Source organism: Macaca thibetana, chromosome 16 (assembly GCF_024542745.1).
Source record: "Macaca thibetana thibetana isolate TM-01 chromosome 16, ASM2454274v1, whole genome shotgun sequence".
Lineage (NCBI taxonomy): Eukaryota > Metazoa > Chordata > Mammalia > Primates > Cercopithecidae > Macaca > Macaca thibetana.
In genome coordinates, this window is record NC_065593.1 from 10,812,153 (window position 1) to 10,837,508 (window position 25,356).

The 25,356-nt window shown below is 40.3% G+C and overlaps 1 protein-coding gene and 1 long non-coding RNA gene across 4 annotated transcripts in view; one reads left to right on the forward strand and one right to left on the reverse strand.

Annotated features, from left to right (window-relative positions):
• LOC126939842 (uncharacterized) overlaps positions 1-25,356 on the reverse strand; it is a 175,368-nt gene that overhangs the window by 7,431 nt on the left and 142,581 nt on the right. The gene's annotated exons all lie outside the window — the stretch shown is intronic.
• MYH2 (myosin heavy chain 2) overlaps positions 1,785-25,356 on the forward strand; it is a 28,102-nt gene continuing 4,530 nt past the window's right edge. The window contains exons 1-31 of one of the 3 annotated variants that reach the window (XM_050765181.1): positions 1,785-2,110; positions 2,330-2,372; positions 3,815-4,038; positions 4,140-4,283; positions 6,580-6,736; positions 7,948-7,975; positions 8,059-8,173; positions 8,272-8,364; positions 8,908-8,971; positions 9,086-9,184; positions 10,236-10,339; positions 10,864-11,002; positions 11,368-11,486; positions 11,576-11,725; positions 12,838-13,008; positions 13,132-13,441; positions 14,069-14,139; positions 15,305-15,392; positions 15,480-15,597; positions 17,038-17,161; positions 17,249-17,385; positions 18,819-19,074; positions 20,634-20,876; positions 20,968-21,144; positions 21,227-21,372; positions 21,456-21,546; positions 21,629-22,018; positions 23,158-23,284; positions 23,972-24,090; positions 24,232-24,428; positions 25,165-25,348. In XM_050765181.1, the coding sequence (XP_050621138.1) occupies positions 3,835-4,038; positions 4,140-4,283; positions 6,580-6,736; positions 7,948-7,975; positions 8,059-8,173; positions 8,272-8,364; positions 8,908-8,971; positions 9,086-9,184; positions 10,236-10,339; positions 10,864-11,002; positions 11,368-11,486; positions 11,576-11,725; positions 12,838-13,008; positions 13,132-13,441; positions 14,069-14,139; positions 15,305-15,392; positions 15,480-15,597; positions 17,038-17,161; positions 17,249-17,385; positions 18,819-19,074; positions 20,634-20,876; positions 20,968-21,144; positions 21,227-21,372; positions 21,456-21,546; positions 21,629-22,018; positions 23,158-23,284; positions 23,972-24,090; positions 24,232-24,428; positions 25,165-25,348 (4,365 nt within the window). In that variant the 5' untranslated portion in view covers positions 1,785-2,110; positions 2,330-2,372; positions 3,815-3,834. Of the gene's footprint in view, positions 2,373-3,814; positions 4,039-4,139; positions 4,284-6,579; positions 6,737-7,947; positions 7,976-8,058; positions 8,174-8,271; positions 8,365-8,907; positions 8,972-9,085; positions 9,185-10,235; positions 10,340-10,863; positions 11,003-11,367; positions 11,487-11,575; positions 11,726-12,837; positions 13,009-13,131; positions 13,442-14,068; positions 14,140-15,304; positions 15,393-15,479; positions 15,598-17,037; positions 17,162-17,248; positions 17,386-18,818; positions 19,075-20,633; positions 20,877-20,967; positions 21,145-21,226; positions 21,373-21,455; positions 21,547-21,628; positions 22,019-23,157; positions 23,285-23,971; positions 24,091-24,231; positions 24,429-25,164; positions 25,349-25,356 lie in introns of all 3 variants that reach the window. The other 2 variants (XM_050765179.1, XM_050765180.1) reach the window with 2 other exon arrangements.

Consider the following 25,356-nt stretch of genomic DNA (forward strand, 5'->3'; position numbering starts at 1 on the left):
TGCCTGTAGTCCCACCTACTTGGGAGGCTGAGGCAGGAGAATTGCTTGAACCCAGGAGGTGGAGGTTGCAGTGAGCCGGGATCATGCCACTGCATTCCAGCCTGGGCGACAGAGTGAGACTCTGTTTCAAAAAAAAAGTGAGGATCATTTCGTAAATAACATAAAATAAGAAATATTTAATAAATCATAAGGAAAATGTCCATCGGCAGCAGAGATGGAACAAGAGAATATTAAACTATTGCTGTGGGCACTAAAAATGGCTGTTTAGTTTGAAAAAACAGCTCCACAGCTCACCTTAAAACAGAACTTCCCAACCAGTGTGTCTTGGTATCAAAAAGGTAACTGATGTGCCATAAAACGTTGATCTCTTCAGTCTCAGAATGGCTGGATGGGCAGGGGGGACCACAGCCTTAGGAGGTGGCTCCTAGCGGGGAGAAGGCTGACCAAGGTTTCCTCAGAGTGTTGACTGGGCCGCATTCGAGTTTGACAGCATAACCTATGATCCCCACGGGAGGCAAGCACAATGGTGGTGTCTGCCATGTGCTGGATGGACTTCAGCAGCCAGCTGAGAATGGAATGCTGTCTTCTGCAGTCAAGAGACCCCTGGAATTGCTGGGAGGATTGGTGTTCCAGGATGCCTGGGACAAGGCATGCTGCCCAGAGAGCACCAGCCAGAGTAAAGGTGCCAGAAGGCTAAGTAGGTTGTACTGGAAGAGGTAGCTCACGGTAATAGCTCCAAACCTTAGACTTTGAATAGATCAGGTACTTCTGTGTATTTGCGACTGGGGTGCCCTTTGACCAATCTAGCAACTGATGAGTCCTTTAACCCATGAAGTTTTTGAAGATTAGAGCTTCATTATCCTTTGAAATATGTGATATGACAGAGTTCAAATGGATTAAAAACTTATTTTCATTATACTAGAATATTCAACATTATATTTTTCAATGAAGGAAAAGAGCTGGTAAATTTTTAAAATACTTCAACAGTTGTAAATTACTTGGTTTTCCATTTTCATCCCTCTTTCTTGGACAAAGATCCCCACTGTGGTAATTATCAAGAACGCAGATACTGTTTGTATCATTTTTGAAAATTTGATCAGGAAATTTGTGTCATATTTCAAGTATAAAGTCAGATACAAGCAAGTTTTATTTGTGGGATATAGCTCACATTTTTCCTTAGGATTTTCAAGAAGATATTATTTGTAAGTTTCTGACATATTCAGTATTTAATATTTTCCTTAATGCTATGCATATCATAGTTATTATATTACATAAAGGAATGTAAAAAAATTAAAAATATTCTCCCCAAGCCCTTTACAGATACAGATAAATCCCTTCCACATTACTCTAGTGTGCGACACTAATATTGTCATTTTTTTCTCAGTGGGCTATGACATGAAAAAATGTTGAAAAGTACTCTCTAAAAACGCTTCTGCTACTAGAAAATATTCAGCCTTTTTTATTGCAGGCAAGTCAAATGGGTAGGGGGGACAGGAAATGGTGTGCTGGGTAGAGTGAACAGCTTTGGCAAAAGCAAAAAGGTGAGACAGCAAGGAAATTCTGAAACTACAGAAATATTGGAACAACAGAGAGGACTTTTCTGTCTCTTTAAGTTTTTGAAGGCACATCGCTTAATTTTGCAGGGCTGGAAAGAAAGGAGCAACAGGTAAAAATTAACTGTCCACAAAATTAAAATACACAGTTGTATTTTATTTATGTGACTTAACATGTGAAATATGCAAAAGTGATGCAAGGCAAGCCTGAATGGTATGCCCAGCAAAGCCAAAAAGAAGTTCCGAGGGAAACCAGGTATCCTGGCTGCCCAGCCACGGCCTTTATCCCCCAGCTTGACTCTTTCTTTCAGATCATCTTCTCAAATTATCCATAGGAGATTTATTCACATACTCAATAAGAAAAATATTTCTAATTATATCCAACCATTCTTAATATGAATGAGAATTATGCAGGGACGCTAGATTGCCAAGAGGTATTTTGCCAAACAATTCCTTTTGACTTAAGAAAGAAGAGGCAGCTGCATTGTTTCCATAGCTATCCATATAAAAGAGCCCTTGGAATGAGGCTGACTCGTCCTGCTTTAAAAAGCTCCAAGGTAAGTGGGAGCAGGACGGGCCTTTCAAGAGGGACACCGGTCACACCGCCCAGTGTCAGCAGCAGCTGCTAGTTCTGGTACTGCTCCTTCTGGAACTGCACATTTTACCTCTATGAATTTTGTTACTTCTGTTTACAATAGCAAGTAATGCCATAAATGGGATGTTTTTCCCTCTCTTTTTGGTTAACTAATCAAGTGCTTTTCCCTTTTCTTTTATAGAACTGTCTCACTCCCAGGCTACATCTTCTCACTTGCTAACAAGGTAAGATTTGGACTAACCAGTTCCTGGAGGAGAATGTAAGAGGCTCTGGGATGGATTTCTGTCACTTAGCAACCTTTCAGAAAGTGCTTGTCTCAGTAAATACCCTCTAACAACTGTGCTTCAGGAAAGGGGTGAGAAAGGGAGGACTGTCTTTTCAGGACAATGCACACATCCTCATTTACGGCTCAAGCATTGGTGGAGTGACATTTGAGCAGGGGAATTGCTTTGAATAAATATATTGTCTGTGCAGGAGAAAAAGAGTCTACCCTCAGATTCCCTGGCCAAAAATCTCAAATTTGATAAAAATGCATCCTGCTGTTAGAATTCATTTAGTAAACGTAATATCCAACAAAGTCAAAAGGAAGTAAGTAGGACAATCCTTCCTTTAAACTTCTTAAAGCCCTTGTAAAAAGTCGCCTTACACAATGCTGAGTGCTGTGGCATTTTTCTTATATATAATAGAGGTATTAATATGCCCTCCCACTACGTACTGCATTTCTAAAGGGAGAGACTAGGAGAGATGATTCAAATGAGTTTCAAGTAATTTGATCATGTAATGACTGCGGTAGCGTTATTTTCCAAACCTTTCATTCTACTGATTCCACTGGCAATCTGCAGATCACATAGAATGGAACAAACAGGGCCTGCATGCTTCAAAGGAAAATTTGGAATAGCAAAGGGAGCCCTTTGATGTAGAAGAATGAGGTTAACGTTGGCTATTGTTTTTATCCTTAATTAGTTTAAAGGGGTTAAACTGATGAACTGTATTTAATATGCAAAAAATTATGTCAGAGAAACTATACTAAGCACCTAACCTAAATGAAAAAAAAGGGAAACAAAATGATAATCTCCAATAAAACACTGAACTTGAACAAATCTGGCTGAACAGGTAAAGGAGGAAATAAAGTTCTCCTACATTACATTCAAAACATGGAATTTGGTGACACGATAATTCATGACATCTTATATATAAATGGTAGCCTGAACAATTTCAAATTACTTTTTCAGTCATCATTTGAACCTCTTTTTCAAAGTATCTTCACCATATATCATGGGTTGTGAATTAAGAATGGCGAATTTATAGTCCCTATTCTAAAGATGGAGTCACTTAGGCTCAAAAAAAAATCAAGTGACATACCCAAGGTCACAAGCTACTTGACAGCAGCACTGGACTGTAACTCAGTTCCCGATAAGGATGTGAGTCTTGGAGGATGAAATAAGACAATAGATGCAAAGCCCTGAATACGGTATTGGGTACACAGAGACCACCTGATGCATTTTCGCTCTTGTGATTATGTTTGTCTCAGTAACTATAGTATGGTGAACGGTAGACCTGTCTAGTGGAATTTCCAACTGGGCCTATGAAATACAACAAATATTAAGATTTATCAGTACACACGGCAATCCAGACTCTCTAATGTGAAATGTTTTATCTCCTTTAGGACCTCAGAGTTCAGCAGCCATGAGTTCAGACCAAGAAATGGCTGTTTTTGGGGAGGCTGCTCCTTACCTCCGAAAGTCTGAAAAGGAGCGCATTGAAGCCCAGAATAGGCCCTTCGATGCCAAAACGTCTGTCTTTGTGGCGGAGCCCAAAGAATCCTTTGTCAAAGGAACCATCCAGAGCAGAGAAGGAGGAAAAGTGACGGTGAAGACTGAGGGAGGAGCGGTGAGTAGGATCCCAGGAGCTTGCCACATTTTATTGATTTTTGTTGTTGGCGTTGTTTGGTCACTCAATTAATGTAAACGGTTATCTTTCCTGTTTACCAGACTCTGACAGTGAAGGATGATCAGGTCTTCCCCATGAACCCTCCCAAATATGACAAGATCGAGGACATGGCCATGATGACTCACCTGCACGAGCCTGCTGTGCTGTACAACCTCAAAGAGCGTTATGCAGCCTGGATGATCTACGTGAGTACCCCCTGCCAGCGCTCTTTATAATCATCCTCATGTACCCTATCATCCCGCTTCTTCCACTGAGCATAAACAGGTCACAGGTAGTGACCCATTTCACTTTCATCGTAGCCTAAGTAGTTAAAAGGCTTCATGATTGCTATTGTAAAGCACAGCTCAACAGCCAGCCCTTCCTCGTTTTTCCATCCAAAGCTGGGGAAGGCCACTGTCCATGTTGACTGGGTTTGCCATGAAACCCTTAAGCAGGCATTTGAGCAGCTACTGCTTATATTTCAATCACAGGTTATCTTCCCCATTCCTCTTCCCCACTCCAGCCACAGAATCATCCAGAGTGAAAAGATAAACATGTTTTAACACTTGAAACTATTTTAATTTTTTTTTTTTTGAGACAGTCTCGCTCTGTGTCCCAGGCTGGAGTGCAGTGGTGCGATCTCAGCTCACTGCAACTTCCGCCTCCTGGGTTCAAGTGAATTCTTGTGCCTCAGCCTCCAGAGTAGTTGGGATTACAGGCATGTGCCACCATACCCGGCTATTTTGTGTGTGTGTGTGTGTGTGTGTGTGTGTGTGTGTGTGTATTTTTTAGCAGAGACAGAGTTTCACTATGTCGCCCAGACTGGTCTCAAACTCCTGGGCTCAAACAATCCACCTGCCTTGGCCTCCCAAAGTGCTGGGATTACAGGCATGAGCCATCATGCCCGGCCTACAATATTTTTGTTCTTGTTTTTTTGGAAAAAAACAAATTTCACTCATTTTCACTCCCCTAAAATAACAGCAATTTGTATCTGTGTGTTCTGGTCCCTTCTATCTGGAATGTCACTTCCTCGATGAAACCTCTCCCACTTCCCCAAGCAGTGACATATTCTGTCCTTTTGTTTCTGTCCCTGCCTTAACACTGACCATGTTTCTCCTTGATCATTCATTTACATGACTGTCTCCTACATAGACTGGGGATTCCTCAAGGGACATAATCTCATTTATCAGGTCTCATTTCTACTGTCTGGCAAAGGCCTGCACATAATACACATGCAGTAAATATTTTTAAACCAAATTTATTATATTTTTGCATAGTTTAGTCAGTGCCGATATTTAGCTAGGCAACACCTATACAAGTGTACCTAGTGTTGATGGTCAGCATCTCAGTCTAACTAGTTGGTGCCTGTCTTGAATCAATTGTCAAAGATTTTAAAAATCCTCCTATTGGCCGGGCGCGGTGGCTCAAGCCTGTAATCCCAGCACTTTGGGAGGCCGAGACGGGCGGATCACGAGGTCGGGAGATCGAGACCATCCTGGCTAACATGGTGAAACCCCGTCTCTACTAAAAAATACAAAAAACTAGCCGGGCGCGGTGGCGGGCGCCTGTAGTCCCAGCTACTCGGGACGCTGAGGCAGGAGAATGGCGTGAACCCGGGAGGCGGAGCTTGCAGTGAGCTGAGATCCGGCCACTGCACTCTAGCCTGGGCGACAGAGCGAGACTCCGTCTCAAGAAAAAAAAAAAAAAAAAAAAATCCTCCTATTATAGTAATGATGTATATATATCATTTTGTGTTCTGTTTCCTTATAACTTAAGAATGTTTTGTAGATATTTTCCGAGTGTTGCTGTATACTTTCATGTTTACTTTTTTAAATGCCTGCATCATATTGTCTTAGAAGATTTACCAGTTCACCTAACCATTCCCTTACTGCTGGCCACTTAGCTTATGTCCAAATTTATGTTCTCATAAATTTGAATTATCTTAATGCCGCAAAGAAAATATAAACCATTTCCATAAAACAATGAAAAGTTTCATAGCACATGTGTTTAATAACATGTATTTCTTCTTCTGCTATGTAAAAATCACTGTGAAAAGCCCTGAGGAGAGCAATAAGAAATCTGAATTGTAGTCGCTTCCCTCAGGATTCTGCCATTACATTGTTGAACCTGCCAACTAGTTTTCATGCTGATACCTTGAAGAAATAAGAGTACTCACTTAAAGTGCTCCTTTTTGTTAAAATTCAATTAATTTCCAGACTAGCCTGGGCAACAAAGTGAGACTTTATCTCTACAAAAAGCCTATACAAAATTAGCTGGGCATGGTGATGCACGCCTGTAGTACCAGCAACTTGGAAGGGTGAGGTGGGAGGATTGCTTGAGCCCAGGAGGTTGAGGCTGCAGTGAGCTGAGGTAGCACCACTGCACTCCAGCCTGGGTGACAGAGCAAGACACTGTCTCAAAAACACATTCAATTCATAAGTTAATTCCACAAATAACAGGAAAGGTCTTTGGGTACTTATTCTTTCTTTTTCCTTCTCATAGACCTATTCAGGTCTCTTTTGTGTCACTGTCAACCCCTACAAGTGGCTGCCAGTGTATAACCCTGAGGTGGTGACAGCCTACCGAGGCAAAAAGCGCCAGGAGGCCCCGCCCCACATCTTCTCCATCTCTGACAACGCCTATCAGTTCATGCTGACTGGTGAGTGAGCCGAATGCTTTGCGAGTGCATAAACTTTTAGAGCAGAACCATAGGAGAAAGAGACTTGAGGCAATCTCAACACATTCTTTGAGATCATCCCTTTTAGTTGAGGCTGGTATATTTATGAAGCAGAAGGTCCAGGAAGGGGAGAAAGGCTGATTTGTAATCCTTAATATTACATAATTGCTAATGATCTCTTAAACTTTGAAAAGATCAACAGAGGCTGGCCATGGTTAGTTAGTATACTTTTGAATGACTCAGAAACTCAAATAAATATGAGCAAAAATACAAATATTTCTGTGTATGTATATACACACGTACACTCATGGACACACAATCACACATACAAACTGTGTCTCCGTTACTATGAGCCAAAAAACAGAAGAGTAAAACTTGTCTCTCTAGTTTTAGCCTCAGCATCCTAAATTGTGACAGATTAAACAGTCTCTCTATATGAAGGATGGCACAGTGCTATTGCCCTTTTCCCAGAACCAACCTGAACAGGCTCGAGATTTAAGGTGTATTTGGTATTAAGACAGTTAGATATTGAATCTGCTTCCTACAATTTTGTCTTGGCTAGACCAATCTAAACTACTTGTGGCACCTTGAGAAGAGGCTTAGAGAATTCCTGTTCAGAGACAGTAAAACATCAAAACAAAATTTTACCTTTTCCTAAAAATAGGACCGAAGCTGTATTTCTAAAGCTATCACCTTCACTGTACTTACTCCTTCTCACACACTAGAAATATCTCTGATGCTCATTCTTCAATACTTCTTGCACCCACAATATATAAGTCCCTAACTTAAATTGTCATCTAAACCTAACCAAAGAGCCGAGTCTACTTTTTCAGTGTTTATTTAGTGATCAAGTATTAAAAAGAAAAAGTCTGGTGCTTCAGGAATACACAGCTGGGTGGTCATCACTTATAGAGTGGCTTTCAAACATTTTCCTTCATCTTAGAATTTTTTTCCTCAAATGAAATATTTCTTGGAAGATTTGAACATAAAACCAGTACAAATGATGGTGTTCTGTTTAAATGGGTGGATGTGTGCTGAAGTTGGGGAGGAGAAAGTGGTAGGTCTAGAGCTGGCCAAGCCCTAAAGGTTGCAAAGCCCAGACTGCATAATACTAAGTTCATTCCATTTTACTTTACTTATCATTTGCAAATATGTAAGAAAACAGTACTAAATGCCTACAATTTCTTTTGTAGACCGAGAGAATCAGTCAATCCTGATCACGTAAGTACATTTTATGCTTTCTTTACACGGCCGTGATAGCTGCTAGCTTTGAGACCATATCTGATTGAGTTTTGATTTGACAGTGGAGAATCTGGTGCAGGGAAGACTGTGAACACCAAGCGTGTCATCCAGTACTTTGCAACAATTGCAGTTACTGGGGAGAAGAAGAAGGAAGAAGTTACTTCTGGCAAAATGCAGGTGAGTCTGATTGTCACAGTCACAATCCAGGCTCTGTTGGGACTCTCGGGTAGGAAATTCCCAAGCCCCAGATGCAAGGACTGCTCTTGCCTTTGCAGGGGACTCTGGAAGATCAAATCATCAGTGCCAACCCCCTACTGGAGGCCTTTGGCAACGCCAAGACCGTGAGGAATGACAACTCCTCTCGCTTTGTAAGTCTTTTGGACACTCGAACAGATACTGCTCACTGGTCAAACTTTATGAGATGTTTGTAAATACATTCTCTGAATCTTGTTCATTCCCATTGTATTACATCATTGTTCTTTCCTTTTCCTCTGAGTATGTAATAATGTGGATCAAAACCCCATCTTGAAAGATACATGGCCTTTTTCCTGAATTCTTTCTTATCTGTCATGATCTATAATTATTCACAATTTAAAAATTTTTAATTTACAAATAATAATTGTACTTATGAAATACAATGTGATGTTTTGATATATGTTATATGTATATTATGGAATGATTAACATGCTAATTAACATATCCATTAATTCACATACTTAATAAATATTTACGATTTTTAAATCTAAGATAAAACTCTTCTACTTATAAGACGGCAGCTACACCTTTTTCTACCTGATACAAATACTCTCTGAATTGATTTAATATTAAAGCACTAGCATCAAATGTTTTGAATTTCTCAAAGATTTAATATTATACAAAAACAAGGTAGTAATATTAGTTTTTATTTCAAGGGTAAATTCATCAGAATCCACTTTGGCACTACTGGAAAACTGGCATCTGCTGATATTGAAACATGTAAGTGTTCAGATATCTTTAAAATCATTCCTGATTCTTATGACCTAAAAAAACTGACCACACATGTCACATGAATTTTTACACTTTTCTTATTTGTTATTTGTTTCCTTCCAGATCTGCTAGAGAAGTCTAGAGTTACTTTCCAGCTTAAGGCTGAGAGAAGTTATCATATTTTTTATCAGATTACATCGAATAAGAAACCAGAACTAATTGGTAAGAAATGTCATAATTCTTTCCCAGAATTACTGCATCAGTATCTATCAATGCATAGTCCAACCTAGTATTCTGTGACTGAATTTTGTCAAGTTTATATGCCATTTTATTTTTTAAAATAGCTTTGTGAGTTTGGTAAAAATTTATATGTGCTTATTAGAAAAATTCAAAGGAAAGTAAAAGGAAAAGTAAAAATAACATCTCTAATTCCTACTACTGTGAAATAACCACCATGAACACTTGGATGAATATCACTCTAGTTATTTTCTATATACATATCTCTACATATAGACACATACATACAATTTTCATAACTGAAATCGTGGTTACATGCTCTCCTGTAATCTACTTTTTTACTGAGCAATTATATATCATAGCTTTTTCCATGTCACTAAATATAGCTCCACATCATTATTTCCAATGGTTGCATAGTGTTTTATTCTAGAAAGAAGCACAATTTACTTAACCATACCCTCTTTGCAGATAGATTATTTCCAATTCTGGATTGTATATAATCAACACTATAGTGATACAACTTTTCCCACTATGTGATTATCCTCTTTGGATTACAATAGTTTTGTTTGTTTGTTTGATGGTTGAGACGGAGTCTCGCTTTGTCACTCAGGCCAGAGTGCAATGGTGTAATCTCAGCTCACAGCAACCTCCACCTCCCAGGTTCAAGCGTTTCTCCCTGCCCCAGCCTCCTAAGTAGCTGGGATTACACACATGCGCCACCATGCCTGGCTAATATGTTGTCCAGGCTGGTCTTGAACTCCTGACCTCAGGTGATCCACCTGCCTTGGCCTCCCAAAAGTGATGGGATTACAGGCATAAGCCACTGTGCCCAGACATTTTTTTTTTAAATAAGGTTTATAAGAGCACCATGACATCAACTTCAAGGTGTTTGCAATGGTGCCCAATATCCTTTAAATGCCTCTTCAGTGCCCATCAATCATCAACCAAGCATCATAGTGCCTTACAATTTGTCCAGAAATCTCGTTTTAATGAAGAAGATAATTATGCTTATCTTTGCTCTGTTTCCTGTACTTAGAAATGCTTCTGATTACCACGAACCCATATGATTACCCATTTGTCAGTCAAGGGGAGATCAGTGTGGCCAGCATCGATGATCAGGAAGAACTGATGGCCACAGATGTAAGTAGAATACAAGAAAGTCGGAATTATTATGGTCGGTCAGAGTAATGGTGATCCAGATAAATATTCAGTGTCTAGTAGAAATGGCAAAGGAAGATTCCAGGATGCAAATGGACATGCTCCCTGGAGTCAAATGAAAAGAGTACGATGTGCCCCTACAGCATTTTACTTACCCGTTAACATTCTTCTAAAGATCTGTCATTTCTGAATTTCTAAACTATTTTTTTTTTTGCAATTGACTTGCATTACATTCCTACCATCTCTCAAAATAACAAGTTCCTTAGAGTTACTATCCTTATTCTCTGTTCTAAGTTCACGTTTTGAATCTTCAGAGGGTATGCACCTATAATTCTAATGCTCTGTGCTGGCCTTTGGTTGACCAACTCTCTATATACCCAATCTAAGGGGTTTCTTGTCTCCCATTAGTACTGATAGTTTCCTCAGGCCAGCAACGGAAGTGTGCACTATTAATAGTAAGCGTGTGGATCACAACTTAACAGCTATCCTATTGGTTATATTGACAGAGTGCTATTGATATTTTGGGCTTTACCAATGAAGAAAAGGTCTCCATTTACAAGCTCACGGGGGCTGTGATGCATTATGGGAACCTGAAATTTAAGCAAAAGCAGCGTGAGGAGCAAGCAGAGCCGGATGGCACAGAAGGTATCAACTAAGTCACCCACACGATCTTGCATTTGTTTGAAAATCACATTCTTAACTTGTTACCCATGAATCTTCCTAGGGAAGGTAAACTCACTTTTAAGAATTAAGTTTGAAAGTATCCGTATACCTAAATAATATGCCACGGGAAACATAAGCACTAGGTAGATGTTTCTTATAATTATTGAAGTTCTTTAGGACAAACTACCCCATAATCAAAAACTTGAACTTAGTGAAAACATGGGTAAGGATACTCGGAAAGAGATATTTGAAACACTGCACAAAATACTTGTAGTTTAAAAAATATGTTTAAGGAAGTGCGTTTCTTTGGGCCACAATAACACTGTTCTACTCTTTCTTCTTTTTAGTTGCTGACAAGGCGGCGTATCTCCAGAGTCTGAACTCCGCAGATCTGCTCAAAGCTCTCTGCTACCCTAGGGTCAAAGTCGGCAATGAGTTTGTCACCAAAGGCCAGACTGTAGAACAGGTAGGTGCATAATTCAAATTAACTGCCAAGGATGAAAGCATTTTCACAGGCCTCTAATAACTTTGAGAGTTATAACTTTGTCTTTTAAGGTGACCAACGCAGTGGGTGCTCTGGCCAAAGCCGTCTACGAGAAGATGTTCCTGTGGATGGTCGCCCGCATCAACCAGCAGCTGGACACCAAGCAGCCCAGGCAGTACTTCATCGGGGTCTTGGACATTGCTGGTTTTGAGATTTTTGATGTGAGTTGGTAGCTGGTTGGTGACAGGATTTTATAGTGAGGCAATGGAAATATCTATATGAAGGAATTAGTGAAGACTATGACCTTTTCTTACCACCACTGAAATTATTTTAAGCCTTAAAAGAGAGTAACTGGGCAGTTACTGTAGTAGCAATTCCGCTTCTATAAAAAAACAACAATGCACTTAATAAGGACTCCCCAACTTGCTATATGATCCAAAGGGAGTTCTGAATTAGCTTAGTGCAGTGGGATTGAAGGTCTATTCTAAGAAATACTCAGAGACAATAAGAGCTGAGAAACATTAATAATTTAGAGTCAGCATTAAAAAATGCAATTAGCTTTTAAGACTCAGTATGATATCATGAAATAAAAATTCATATTTGATTATGAAATATATTTTTCTTGATTATAGTTTTTAAGAAGTTTACTTTTTTTTCTAATTATACAAGCAAAACTTAGGGCATTGCAGAGGACATAGAAGGTCCCAAGGAAAAAGATTCCACATAATTCTACTATTTATATGTAATATTAACATTTTGGTGAATACCAAAATGGTGTATTTTGGTATATTTTAAAAATATAAATGTGTATTGTCATACTTTATATAATACTTGGTATCTTGATTTTTTTTTTTTCATTTCACATTAAAGAATAACCCAGGTGGCAATTATTGCTCACTTGCCATGCTGACCATGTGATTGCCATGCAAGATAGACTCCTCCCAGGCAGCTTCTCAGGGGTTGCAAGTTGGCTTTTAAATGAGTCAACAGAAAACTGTAAACCTTCTGGAAAATGTAGAAGATAATGGGAATAAACACAGGATGATTAAGTAGGTACTCAGGAAAATACCTGAATAAATTTAAGCAAACACAGGAAAAGAATATCATAATGGTAGGATTTTCTACAAAATGACAGCAGAAAAACAGTAGCTTCCATATGCCCTCAAACCTTCCATACTTTTCACCTTTTATTTCAAAGTCTCTTTAATCCAATGATTTTTAACATCTGTAATATGAAGGCTCTTGGACACATATTTTTAAAATGGAAAAATTCTGTATTTTAAAAAAATGCTCAATTTGCTTAAGAGAGAAGTAAACATATCTATTTATTTAGTTCAACAGCCTGGAGCAGCTGTGCATCAACTTCACCAATGAGAAACTGCAACAGTTTTTCAACCACCACATGTTCGTGCTGGAGCAGGAGGAGTACAAGAAGGAAGGTATCGAGTGGACGTTCATTGACTTCGGGATGGACCTGGCTGCCTGCATTGAGCTTATTGAGAAGGTTGGTTTTGCATTTCCGAAACCATATTTTGTGGCAACTATATTATTCACTGCTTTTTATTTTAATTCTACAGACAGAAAAAAAAAATAGAAGTGCAGTATTGTGTTGTGGTCTGCTTTTTAGCCTATGGGCATCTTCTCCATCCTGGAAGAGGAGTGCATGTTTCCTAAGGCAACAGACACCTCCTTCAAGAACAAGCTGTATGACCAGCACCTGGGCAAGTCTGCCAACTTCCAGAAGCCCAAGGTGGTCAAAGGCAGAGCTGAGGCCCACTTCTCTCTGATTCACTATGCTGGTGTTGTAGACTACAACATCACTGGCTGGTTGGAGAAGAACAAAGACCCCCTGAACGAGACCGTCGTGGGGCTGTACCAGAAGTCTGCAATGAAAACTCTAGCTCACCTCTTCTCTGGGACTCAAACTGCTGAAGCAGGTAATGCTCAAATGTTAATAATACTCTCTAGGTATTACAAAACGTGATGTTAAATTTGAAGCTAGTGATCTCTTAGGCCTGCAGAAGGGTTGCAGACCAAGCCCCTGGTTCCTCCAAGTATTGAATAGATAGGCAGCCTTGTAATCACATATTTGTGGCTCACTCCACTACTGACAGGAGCCCTACTGCAGAGTCAGAGAGGAATTATCAGACTGTCAACCAATGAAAAGCCTCAGCTTCTACGATTCTCTCCTACTTCTTCCTCCACATCTGCAGGATATAGAGTATCTGAGGGTATAAATCTTAAGCAACAGAGTGACAAACTTCTGCCTCTCAGTACTAGCTTCTATTGATGATTTTTGAAGTTAGTGCTCCCCACGTGTCCTAATATTAGGGAATCCCTCTCTATACGGTCAGGTGAATATCCCTGGTCTCATTTCCCACTGGAGAAAGAATCATAGATAAGTGGCTGCAAACTTAGTTGAAAAATAAGATTCATTCAGGCTCTATCAGAGAGGCCAGCTGGGTAGAAAAAAGGCTGCACTCGATGAACACGGAAATCAGCAAATAGCCAAGAAGTAGCCCTGCCAATTCAAAACTGTAATTATTTTCTTCCTTCTTCTTCAGAAGGTGGAGGGCCCAAGAAAGGCGGTAAGAAGAAGGGCTCTTCTTTCCAGACAGTGTCTGCCCTTTTCAGAGTAAGGAAGAAATTGTTTTTGACATTCTCCAATTACTTTGGGATTTTTTTTTTTTTTACATGGGTCTGTTTTTCTGAATTTCTATTTTTGTTCTAAGGATATATTTATCTATTCATGTACTAATATCACATTACATTTATTAAAATTACTTTATAATACGCTTTGACATCTTGCTGGGCAAAATTCCCCTCATCTTTTCTTTTTAAAATTTATTTTTTATTTCAATAGGGTTTGGGGGAACCGGTGGTATTTGGTTACATGCATAAGTTCTTTAGTGGTGGTTTCTGTGCTTTTGGTGCACCCATCACCAGAGCAGTGTACACTGTACCCAATGCGTTAAAATTTGCTTTGAAAAGTACAAGATCGTTCCATGAGTAGTTTAGAAAAGGACTGATAGTAACTAGTGACTCTGTTGATCTAACTTTGGAAAGAAGGGATTTAAATTACTCAGAAATTATTAGTTCACTTTTCATGCTGAGTCAAATAATGAGAAATATTTTATAGAAAATTTTATAGACCATAATACTCTGTCATTCACAATCTAGCTGAGCCATGAAAAAGAGCAATGACATGAACTCAGCGAGACCAAAAGACATCAGTATGGCTAATGAACTCATGAATTCTAGCAGCAAATCTGTAGTGCAACTAATATGTATCCTTGCTCTTCATCGAGTCAATTTTCAATTATAATTGGTAGGATTGCTCCCCTGTAGATAATCTTTATCCCCAAAACTTGATAGAGCTGGAAAAGAGGAGCTGTATTATAAGGAAAAAGTCCAAATGTGGTGCAGGCTTCCATTTCCTTATTGGAGAACTATGGAATTGAGTAGAAGAAAGAGCGATCGTCTTGCATGGGAAGGCAATGGCCTTGTAAATGTATGTGTATGGCCAGGGACCAGGGTAGGAAGAAGGATGGTGTTGGTATAAACTGAAAAGAAGCACATGCCAGGATGCTTTCTGTGTGTAACTCCTGGAAACTCAAGTGCAGAAAGATCTATTGAGGAGGAAAGTGCATCTCAGGAGAAGCATTCAAAGTGTTGCCTTGTATGAACGCAGTCCATACTGGTCATTCAACTCAGCTATAGATATTGATTTTATAGACATCAATGACTGCTCATATCCATGTCTAGAGTCTAAGATGACAGGATTTCTCCCGATTTTACAGGAGAATTTGAACAAGCTGATGACCAACCTCAGGAGTACCCATCCTCACTTTGTGAGGTGCATCATCCCCAATGAGACTAAAACTCCTGGTAAGAAGTTCTATAATGAAAGGGCAAAGGGTGACTGCCACACCTCCTTTTTAACAGCTCTGCAGTGAAATAAATATGCATTTTTAGGTGCCATGGAGCACGAGCTTGTCCTGCACCAGCTGAGGTGTAACGGGGTGCTGGAAGGCATCCGCATCTGTAGGAAAGGATTCCCGAGCAGAATCCTTTATGCAGACTTCAAACAGAGGTCAGTTTCTCCTGATTATGGTGTATTCTGAAGTTTAATATGAACAAATTTAATGCAAGCAAAACAATTTAGTGAAACGCATGCCTCTACTTGTTAGTTTTGTCACAAAAACAAGTCAAAAAATGACAAGCCTCAAGTCTCGAACACTTTTTTTTGAGACAAAGTCTTGCTCTGTCGCCCAGGCTGAAGTGCAGTGGCGTGATCTCAGCTCACTGCAACCTCTGCCTCCTGGGTTCAAGCGATTCTCCTGCCTCAGCCTCCCAAGTAGCTGGGACTACAGGCATGCGCCACTACACCCAGCTAATTTTTGCATTTTTAGTAGAAATGGGGTTTCATCATGTTGGCCAGGCTAGTCTTGAACTCCTGACCTCAAGTCATCCACCGGCCTTGGCCTTGCTCTCCAAAAATTTTGGGATTACAGCCTGTGCCACCATGCCCAGCTTCAAACACTTTTAAAATGTAAATATGCAACTTTTAAGCACCTTGTGGAATTTTCACTGGATTCGCCAGGCTCTTGGCTTAGCTCATAGATGTACACGTTAACTCCAATAATGATAAGAACGACCTTTTTGAGTGCTTAATATGTTTAGATTATCTTGTTTAATCCTCACAAAAACACAGCAGAGGTAGGTACTATTAAGACTTCATTTTATAGATGAATAAGCTGAGGCTCAGGGAGATTAAGGTACTTGCCCAAAGTAACAGTTAATAAGTGGTTGAGCTAGAAACTCTTCCATACAAACATAACTATTCATTTTCTGTCATTTCCTTTGGTATCATCTATGTTCGTCTTTTTCTCTCACATATTAGATTCCCAGTGTTTCCCGGACACAGAAGGAACATGTCACAATGACTGTTCCTCAGGTCCTTTTTCTCCTTTCTAGATAAGCCCATCTTGAGAATCAAAGAAAAGGCAGAGGTGGGGAAGGACTGGGTAGCAGCTGCTAGGAGCTGATCTCTCCTAGGTCTAGGTCAGGTGGCACTGACAGAGAATTCCAGGGCTCAAGATCCAAAGCATGTCTAAGTTTGATTTTAGGTGATTAGGATAGTTCCAAATACCTAAAGTGTACTCTCTACCAAATTCTTCAATGAAAAGTAGCTCTCTTGGATTCAGGGCCTTAAAAAGCAAATGCATCTAGTAAAGATAACACATTGCATTTTATTGGTTAGACACACCATAATGTGTGCCTTTCCTAAGGCAGAACCCTTTCCTAAGAACAGGGTCTGATGAGACAGAAAGGAAAGTTGCAACTGAGGGAAAGGCAGTGGAGTAAAAATTGGTTGCCAAAGGGATGACCATTCATATAAACAATGTTCTCCCTGTGAACAAAGAATAATATTTTTTTAAAAGCTCTGCTTTAAAAAGTGAATCGTTTAATGTTTAGCTACGATTTGTGTCATCAGTAAACTAGTTTTTAAAAGTTATATGTACTTTAACAGATACAAGGTATTAAACGCAAGTGCAATCCCTGAAGGACAATTCATTGATAGCAAGAAGGCCTCTGAGAAGCTCCTTGCGTCCATCGACATTGACCACACCCAGTATAAATTTGGACACACCAAGGTAATACTCTGTAAATCCTACCTGATGCTATTCCTGTCCTTTTGAACTTCATTAAAGCTTCTGATCTGCAACTCTTACCACACATAGGTCTTTTTCAAAGCTGGTCTTCTGGGGCTCCTAGAGGAGATGCGAGATGACAAGCTGGCCCAGCTGATTACCCGAACCCAGGCCAGGTGCAGAGGGTTCTTGGCAAGAGTGGAGTACCAGAGGATGGTGGAAAGAAGGTATAAAACATTATGTTTATTCACATATTCCGTCTTCAAAAACATATTTGAAATGGCTTACAATTAAGACTCGGCTTATGATAAGGACACTAAAGAAGATATGAATAAGAGTCCTATAATGAAGTGGGAATATACATGTACCAGAAAACTTAAGGAAGGAACCATCACCTTCTGACTGTATGGGTAAAAACTTGAGAAGCATAAAGTGTGTGTACTTCTTACCTAACAAGATAAAATACACCAGTGAGTAAGCAGAAGCAAACTTTTGCCCTAGCACTTGTTTCTAATGTGAATTTATTGGACAGATCATTAGATAAGAATCAAAGAAAAGGCAGAGGTGGGGAAGGACTGGGTAGCAGCTGGACGTTGACCTGCATAACAGACAGTATAGTCAAGAGTGGTTTTAACACAGGATGCAGAGACAACTTTTTCCCTCCGATCATTTATGTTATCAAACTATCATGGTTTAAAATATTAGGGGCCATTTATCTGTGAAAGACTTTTTGCAGTAAGTTAACACAACGTCATCAGGGAATGTTGCTTTTCGGTCATCTAATCTGATGCAAGGACAGAGTTCAAAGACTATAGAGCCAGGTGTCTCAAAGTACAGGATGTATGTAACCAGGACCATTACTCCATGCTGAGAAAGGCATTTTACATTGCCACCTATACATCTACACATCTACATATGTGTATGCAGATATATAAATAATTTACATGAAGCAAATTTTATTTTTACCACTTGTAATTATGCTAATGTTTTCAACTATATTCCATTTCATTAAAAACAATAAATTCTGGTCATGATCCATGATACATATATATTTGGGTAACTGTCTATATATGCGGTAATTAGTTGTAAAAATCATTTAGATGAAAACAGAAGTGGTATTAGAGAGTAGAATGCAACATTCACACAACATCAATATATAATGCCAGAGATTTTTGAAGAAATTCTGAGTTTTTAAAATCTCAGGCCCCACATATCCCTAAAGAGCTGTGTCCCCCTTCACTGCCCTTAGTGGTGTTTTAGTAGCAATGTTTGAGAAGCACTGATGTACAGCAAGGCTCCTCAAAGGGTGCTCCTTGGACTTGCAACATCAGCGTTCCTTGCAAACTTGTTAAAAGTGCCAATTTTCAGGCCCCACCCTAGATCTTCTGAATCTGAATCTGTGGAGGTGAGGGTCAGGAGTCAGTATTTTCACAAGCCCTTCAGGTGATTCTTATGCATGCCAAAGTCTGAGAAGCAGTGATGTAGAGAAATGAGTGACCTTAGCAAGACCTTGACCATCATCCCAAAATAGAATTTCTTTCATCTGCATGTTTGAAAGCAGAGTAGGAACAAGGTGGAGCCAAATCTCCAAATCTCACTGCCAAGGTTTCATCTCATTTCATCAGCCACACAATACTAATTTGCATCAATTAAATTTCAGGGAGGCCATCTTCTGTATCCAGTACAATATCAGAGCCTTCATGAATGTCAAGCACTGGCCCTGGATGAAACTCTTCTTCAAGATCAAGCCTCTGCTGAAGAGTGCAGAAACTGAGAAGGAGATGGCCACCATGAAGGAAGAATTTCAGAAAACTAAAGATGAACTTGCCAAGTCAGAGGCAAAAAGGAAGGAACTGGAAGAAAAGATGGTGACACTGTTGAAAGAAAAAAATGACTTGCAGCTTCAAGTTCAGGCTGTGAGTTGGAATATCACCCTTGGTATCACTAACCAGGATGCAAGTGCTAGGACTCTGACCACTGTGGGCCATGAGTTTGGTAATTGCATGGGAGCCACTCATTGGGGGCAAAAGGTTAAAACACTCCAATGGTGCGAAAAGGTCCAAACGTTCCTCCATTGCCCAATAACCCCCAACAAACCAGTACCAGGGCAGTAGGTAGAAAAGTCCCTCATTTTCCACTGTACACAATTTCATCAAACCACAAGATTTTTGACTTATTTTCCCTTTAAATACAGTCCTTAAAAATGATTTTAATATAACACAGTCCCAAATAAAATATGAAGGGGAGGATAGCATGGAGAGAGTAATATTTTTCTGAAACTTCCTTGAACTTCTAGATGTCCACGGGTCTTAAATTAGAATAGGAACAGCTGACAGCACTCTACATCCAATTTTACTGAATTATCGTGTGATATTGATCTAAAAAACTCAGACTCCCTCTTTCTAATCTGTCTCCACAGTCAGTGTCCCATCATGTCACACCCACATTGTTGCATCAGCACCAAAGTTGCTCAACCTACTTCCCAATTCTCTCTTCTTCCATTCAGCCTGCTCACTGCCCTCTCCTGAACTAATCATTTGAGAACTGCTTCCTTCAACTTGAGACTATAATTTATAAGACTATGTTTTATTTGGAGTGAATTGAATTGGTCTACTTATCACAAAGTCATATTTTTTTCTGTTAAGACTGGTCTCTCTGTCAACGTTGAGCAGTGTAATAACTCCGAGCAGTGTAATAACTCCTAGATTACAGAAGGAAAGAGAGCCCTTCCAATCTATCCTGTATTCTCTTCTGTTGCCCCCAGCGATTTATGCGGAATCTGTACTAAACCACTGTATTCATTGCATGGTTATACACAGCACCCTGCATTGCTTAATGTATTCAAAGGCTGATATGGAAGATTACTGATGAGTATATATTCCAGTGTCTCCTTCATTTCCTGCCTGCCCTGACCCCCTTAATTGGAAACAGCAGGTTGCCAGGAATTTCTTGATTACTTTATGTTTCAACTTGAATTTAGTACATCATAATCAGGAGCATCCTCCAGTACTCCAAAAAAAAAAAAAAAAAAAAAAAAAATCAGTAGCAGCTGTATCTTGAATTTGTCCTGCTAGAATGCTTCCCCACACCCCTCCTGCTCCTCTCCACAATAAGTTGATTTCTGCAAAAGCAAATCTTGCCCCTCTCTCAAGGCCCAAGTCAAATAGCAGTTCTTTCATGAAACCATCTCTGATCCAAATTCTCTGATCTGTTATGTCACTAATTACTTTCTACATTATTTTCTAATCTACTGTAGAATATATTCTTTTAGGGGAACAGAACAACAACTGGTACATTTTGGCTTACCCACATGTGGAAAATGTATACAGTAGGGTGGTTCATGGAACAAGAATTTGTGAAGGCGTAAATAAATGAATATAGGAAAGTCAAAAGATCAAATGCAGAAACATACACTCTTATCATTGTAAAGTATTTCATTCTTTCTTCCCAATTTTGATCTTGTTTCCAACTTAAGGAAGCTGAAGGCTTGGCTGATGCAGAGGAAAGGTGTGACCAGCTGATTAAAACCAAAATCCAGCTAGAGGCCAAAATCAAAGAGGTGACAGAGAGAGCTGAGGATGAAGAAGAGATCAATGCTGAGCTGACAGCCAAGAAGAGGAAACTGGAGGATGAATGTTCAGAACTCAAGAAAGACATTGATGACCTTGAGCTGACACTGGCCAAGGTTGAGAAGGAGAAACATGCCACAGAGAACAAGGTATCAGTCATATTCTGAAATACTATATAGGGGTTCTGCCACCCAAATAAGCTGCTTTAGAACAACTAAGCTGCTTTCTTCACCTTTGTAGGTGAAAAACCTCACAGAAGAGATGGCAGGTCTGGACGAAACCATCGCTAAGCTGACCAAGGAGAAGAAGGCTCTCCAGGAGGCCCACCAGCAGACCCTGGATGACCTGCAGGCAGAGGAGGACAAAGTCAACACCCTGACCAAAGCTAAAACCAAACTTGAACAACAAGTAGATGATGTATGTCTAGTATCATCAAGGACATTATTTTCTTCTAAAGGAAGATAAGCATTCCTTCTGATTCAACATTATTTATATTTAGCTTGAAGGGTCTTTGGAGCAAGAAAAGAAACTTCGCATGGACCTAGAAAGGGCTAAGAGGAAACTTGAGGGTGACTTGAAGTTGGCCCAAGAGTCCATAATGGACATTGAAAATGAGAAACAGCAACTTGATGAAAAGCTCAAAAAGTAAGTAAGAAAGAATTGCTTATGGATTTGCTTCCAACATTGGATACAGACTAAATTGTTGTCCTTTGCTACTTTTCTAAAAGGAAAGAGTTTGAAATCAGCAATCTGCAAAGCAAGATTGAAGATGAACAGGCACTTGGTATTCAATTGCAGAAGAAAATTAAAGAATTGCAAGTAAGTACATGATTTTCATCAGTCTGGCTCGGAGGCAGTTATGATACAAAGAAGCTGAGTTTGTATTTTGCACCATTTCCAGGCCCGCATCGAGGAGCTGGAGGAAGAAATTGAAGCAGAGCGGGCCTCCCGGGCCAAAGCAGAGAAGCAGCGCTCTGACCTCTCCCGGGAACTGGAGGAGATCAGCGAGAGGCTGGAAGAAGCCGGTGGGGCCACTTCCGCCCAGATTGAGATGAACAAGAAGCGGGAGGCTGAGTTCCAGAAAATGCGCAGGGACCTGGAGGAGGCCACCCTACAGCATGAAGCCACGGCAGCCACCCTGAGGAAGAAGCACGCAGACAGTGTGGCCGAGCTTGGGGAGCAGATTGACAACCTGCAGCGGGTCAAGCAGAAGCTGGAGAAGGAGAAGAGTGAGATGAAGATGGAGATTGATGACCTTGCTAGTAATGTAGAAACGGTCTCCAAAGCCAAGGTACTACAAGTTCTGGGAAATTGTTATTGAAAATAATGCCTTACGGACACATCATAGTTTACACAGGGCACTTTTTACACATAAAGTCATTTGTTAATTGCAGTAATTCAGGGAAGTAAGCACAAAAAAATCAGTGTTTTTACTATTTCCATTTAACAAATAAAGGATCAGAAATTCAAAGAGGCCAAGCACTTTGACCCATCACACCATTAATAAACGACAACACCAGTTTTTGAATATAAGCCATCTGTGTTCTCCAAGTCTCCAGTTAGAGAACAAAGGTCTCCAATAATTTCAAGGAAATTGAAGTGAGGAAAGTTTCATCATACATAAAAGCAATGCAGTATTTTGGAACATGCTTTTAGAAAATGTACATTATACAATTCTAACAAAATCTTTTTTTTTTTTTTTTTTTTTTTTTTTTTGAGACGGAGTCTCGCTCTGTCGCCCAGGCTGGAGTGCAGTGGCCGGATCTCAGCTCACTGCAAGCTCCGCCTCCCGGGTTCACGCCATTCTCCTGCCTCAGCCTCCCGAGTAGCTGGGACTACAGGCGCCCGCCACCTCGCCCGGCTAAGTTTTTGTATTTTTAGTAGAGACGGGGTTTCACTGTGTTACCCAGGATGGTCTCGATCTCCTGACCTCGTGATCCGCCCGTCTCGGCCTCCCAAAGTGCTGGGATTACAGGCTTGAGCCACCGCGCCCGGCCACAAAATCTTAAAATTAGAACATAACCTTAACATTTTCATATTAATATTGAACAGAGCTTCATGATTAGCTTTCATAAAATATAAGAAAAATTAGCCAGGCATGGTGGCGCGTGCCTGTAGCCCCAGCTATTCAGGAGGCTGAGGCAGGAGAATCGCTAGAACCTGGGAGGCGAAGCTTGCAGTGAGTCAAGATCGCACCACTGCACTCCAGCCTGGGGAGAAAGCAAGACTCCGTCTCAAAAAAAAAAAAAAAGAAAAAGAAAAAAAAGAAAAACTTTTATGCATTACATTACATACAAGACAATTTGGTTTATTTTCTATATTAAGATAAATTTGTATTTTTTATTTCGGGGAGAAGGTTTAGCAACTGCAAAGGTGATTATTATTTGCTTAAAAGGTCTCTGTTTTCTTCTTTTACTTTTTCTTCCATAGGGAAACCTAGAGAAAATGTGCCGGACTCTAGAGGATCAAGTGAGTGAACTGAAATCAAAGGAAGAGGAGCAGCAGCGGCTGATCAATGACCTGACTGCGCAGAGGGGGCGCCTGCAGACCGAATCTGGTAACGCTCCCCTCTTCTGTGCAGCTTCAGGGTGGAGAGGATGCAATTAAGAACAACTGATTTGGTGATGTGGGAGCCTAATAATAGCAGCTGAGAACATGTCTGATTCACCAAACGACTCAGACACCTGACCTGTGTGCAAGGTCATCTTGGGACAATGCTGGAGATAAAGGTTTCAATTGAACAGCATCAAGCTCTGTTCCAGAATGGCCTTGAGTATTTGCTCCTTGTGAGGACGTTGGGATTAGGGGTTACTCCAGCATGAGTCCAGGGCTTCTCTTTCAGGCCAAGTTTCTCTTTATTTTATGCGGGTCAACTAACTTCCAGAATGGGGCAACAAATAGCCCAGTCTCTCAAAAGTCCTATGGAATGGGGACTATGTAGAATTAGACATTTTCGCTTACTCGTTGACAGTCATCATGAGGTTTCGTACGATATTATAGAATCCTGAAAGAATCAGTGATGGAAAGGACAAAAAGAATTTAAGCTGTATTTATTCATTCTGATTGATCTGAAAGTTTCACCATAAAAACTGAAAACTTGGCACTGAGCATGAAGATGTCAGCATAGAATTCAACCATCTGAGCACTCAATTTGGGAAAATAAGAGTCAAAATTTCTTTCTAACATGGGCTTGCAGAATCTTGTTTTTCACTTAAAAAATGGTGCCATTTCTTTTGTCCATCAGGTGAATTTTCACGCCAGCTCGATGAAAAGGATGCTCTGGTGTCTCAGTTATCAAGGGGCAAACAAGCCTTTACTCAACAGATTGAAGAATTAAAGAGGCAACTTGAAGAGGAGATAAAAGTAATTATGACTCTAAGACAGACTTTTCCCTTATGAGCTGATTCTACATGGAGGCTGTTATACCAGCTTTCAAAAGGTTTTGAAAGTTAAGAGTTAAATATTTAAATATCCAGTAAAATGAAGGTGTAACTGTCTCCATAGGCCAAGAACGCCCTGGCGCATGCCCTGCAGTCTTCCCGCCACGACTGTGACCTGCTGCGGGAACAGTATGAGGAGGAGCAGGAATCCAAGGCTGAGCTGCAGAGGGCGCTGTCCAAGGCCAACACCGAAGTTGCCCAGTGGAGGACCAAATATGAGACGGACGCCATCCAGCGCACAGAGGAGCTGGAGGAGGCAAAGTATGTGCACAGATAGGAGAGAATGAGCAGAAAACTTTGCATATTGAATCAGAAAAACATGACCTTTGAAGATTCAGTGAATTAGTCCACAAATGCTCGTTAATTGGCTTCTATGTGCCAGTCACAATCAGGCCCTGAGAGTAAGACATGAATAAGTCAAATATGGTCCCTGCCTTATGATCCGAAAATCTAGTTAAGAAAACAAAGAAAAGCAAATAATTACACTGATAATTAGGGGCCTCACTGCTGTTTGTCAAGCACAATGAGTTCATCGCTGCATCAGGGGCTTGTACCTGCTGTTCCCTCTGTCTGAAATACTCTCTCCACAGACTTCCCTTTGGCTCACTCTCTGACTTCTTTTAGCTCTTGACTCAAATATTATCTCTTCATGGAGGCCTTCACCGAATATCTAGAATAGTTGCCCGCCATTTACTCTATTTTATTTTGCTTCACTGCACTTATATCTGTAAGGTATTATTACAATGTTCTGATTTGCTTATTGTTTACCTCTCTCACTTATTTGTGATCTTCATGAGGCAGAGACCTTTTTTGTCTTGGTCACTGCTGTGTAGCCAGTGTCTAGTTCATAAAAGGGGCCCATCGATATATGTTGAAAGAATGAAAAGTGGCTGGGTAGCATTATTGTGAAGTTTCTAATACTCTTCAGTGTGTGTGGTAATAGCTCATAATTCATATTATGGTTCGCTTCTCTCTGAAAACACGTATAATCTTCAAGGAAGAAGCTGGCCCAGCGGCTCCAGGCTGCTGAGGAACATGTAGAAGCTGTGAACGCCAAATGTGCTTCCCTCGAAAAGACGAAGCAGCGGCTGCAGAATGAGGTCGAGGACCTCATGCTTGACGTGGAGAGGACAAATGCCGCCTGTGCCGCCCTTGACAAAAAGCAAAGGAACTTCGATAAGGTAATTCC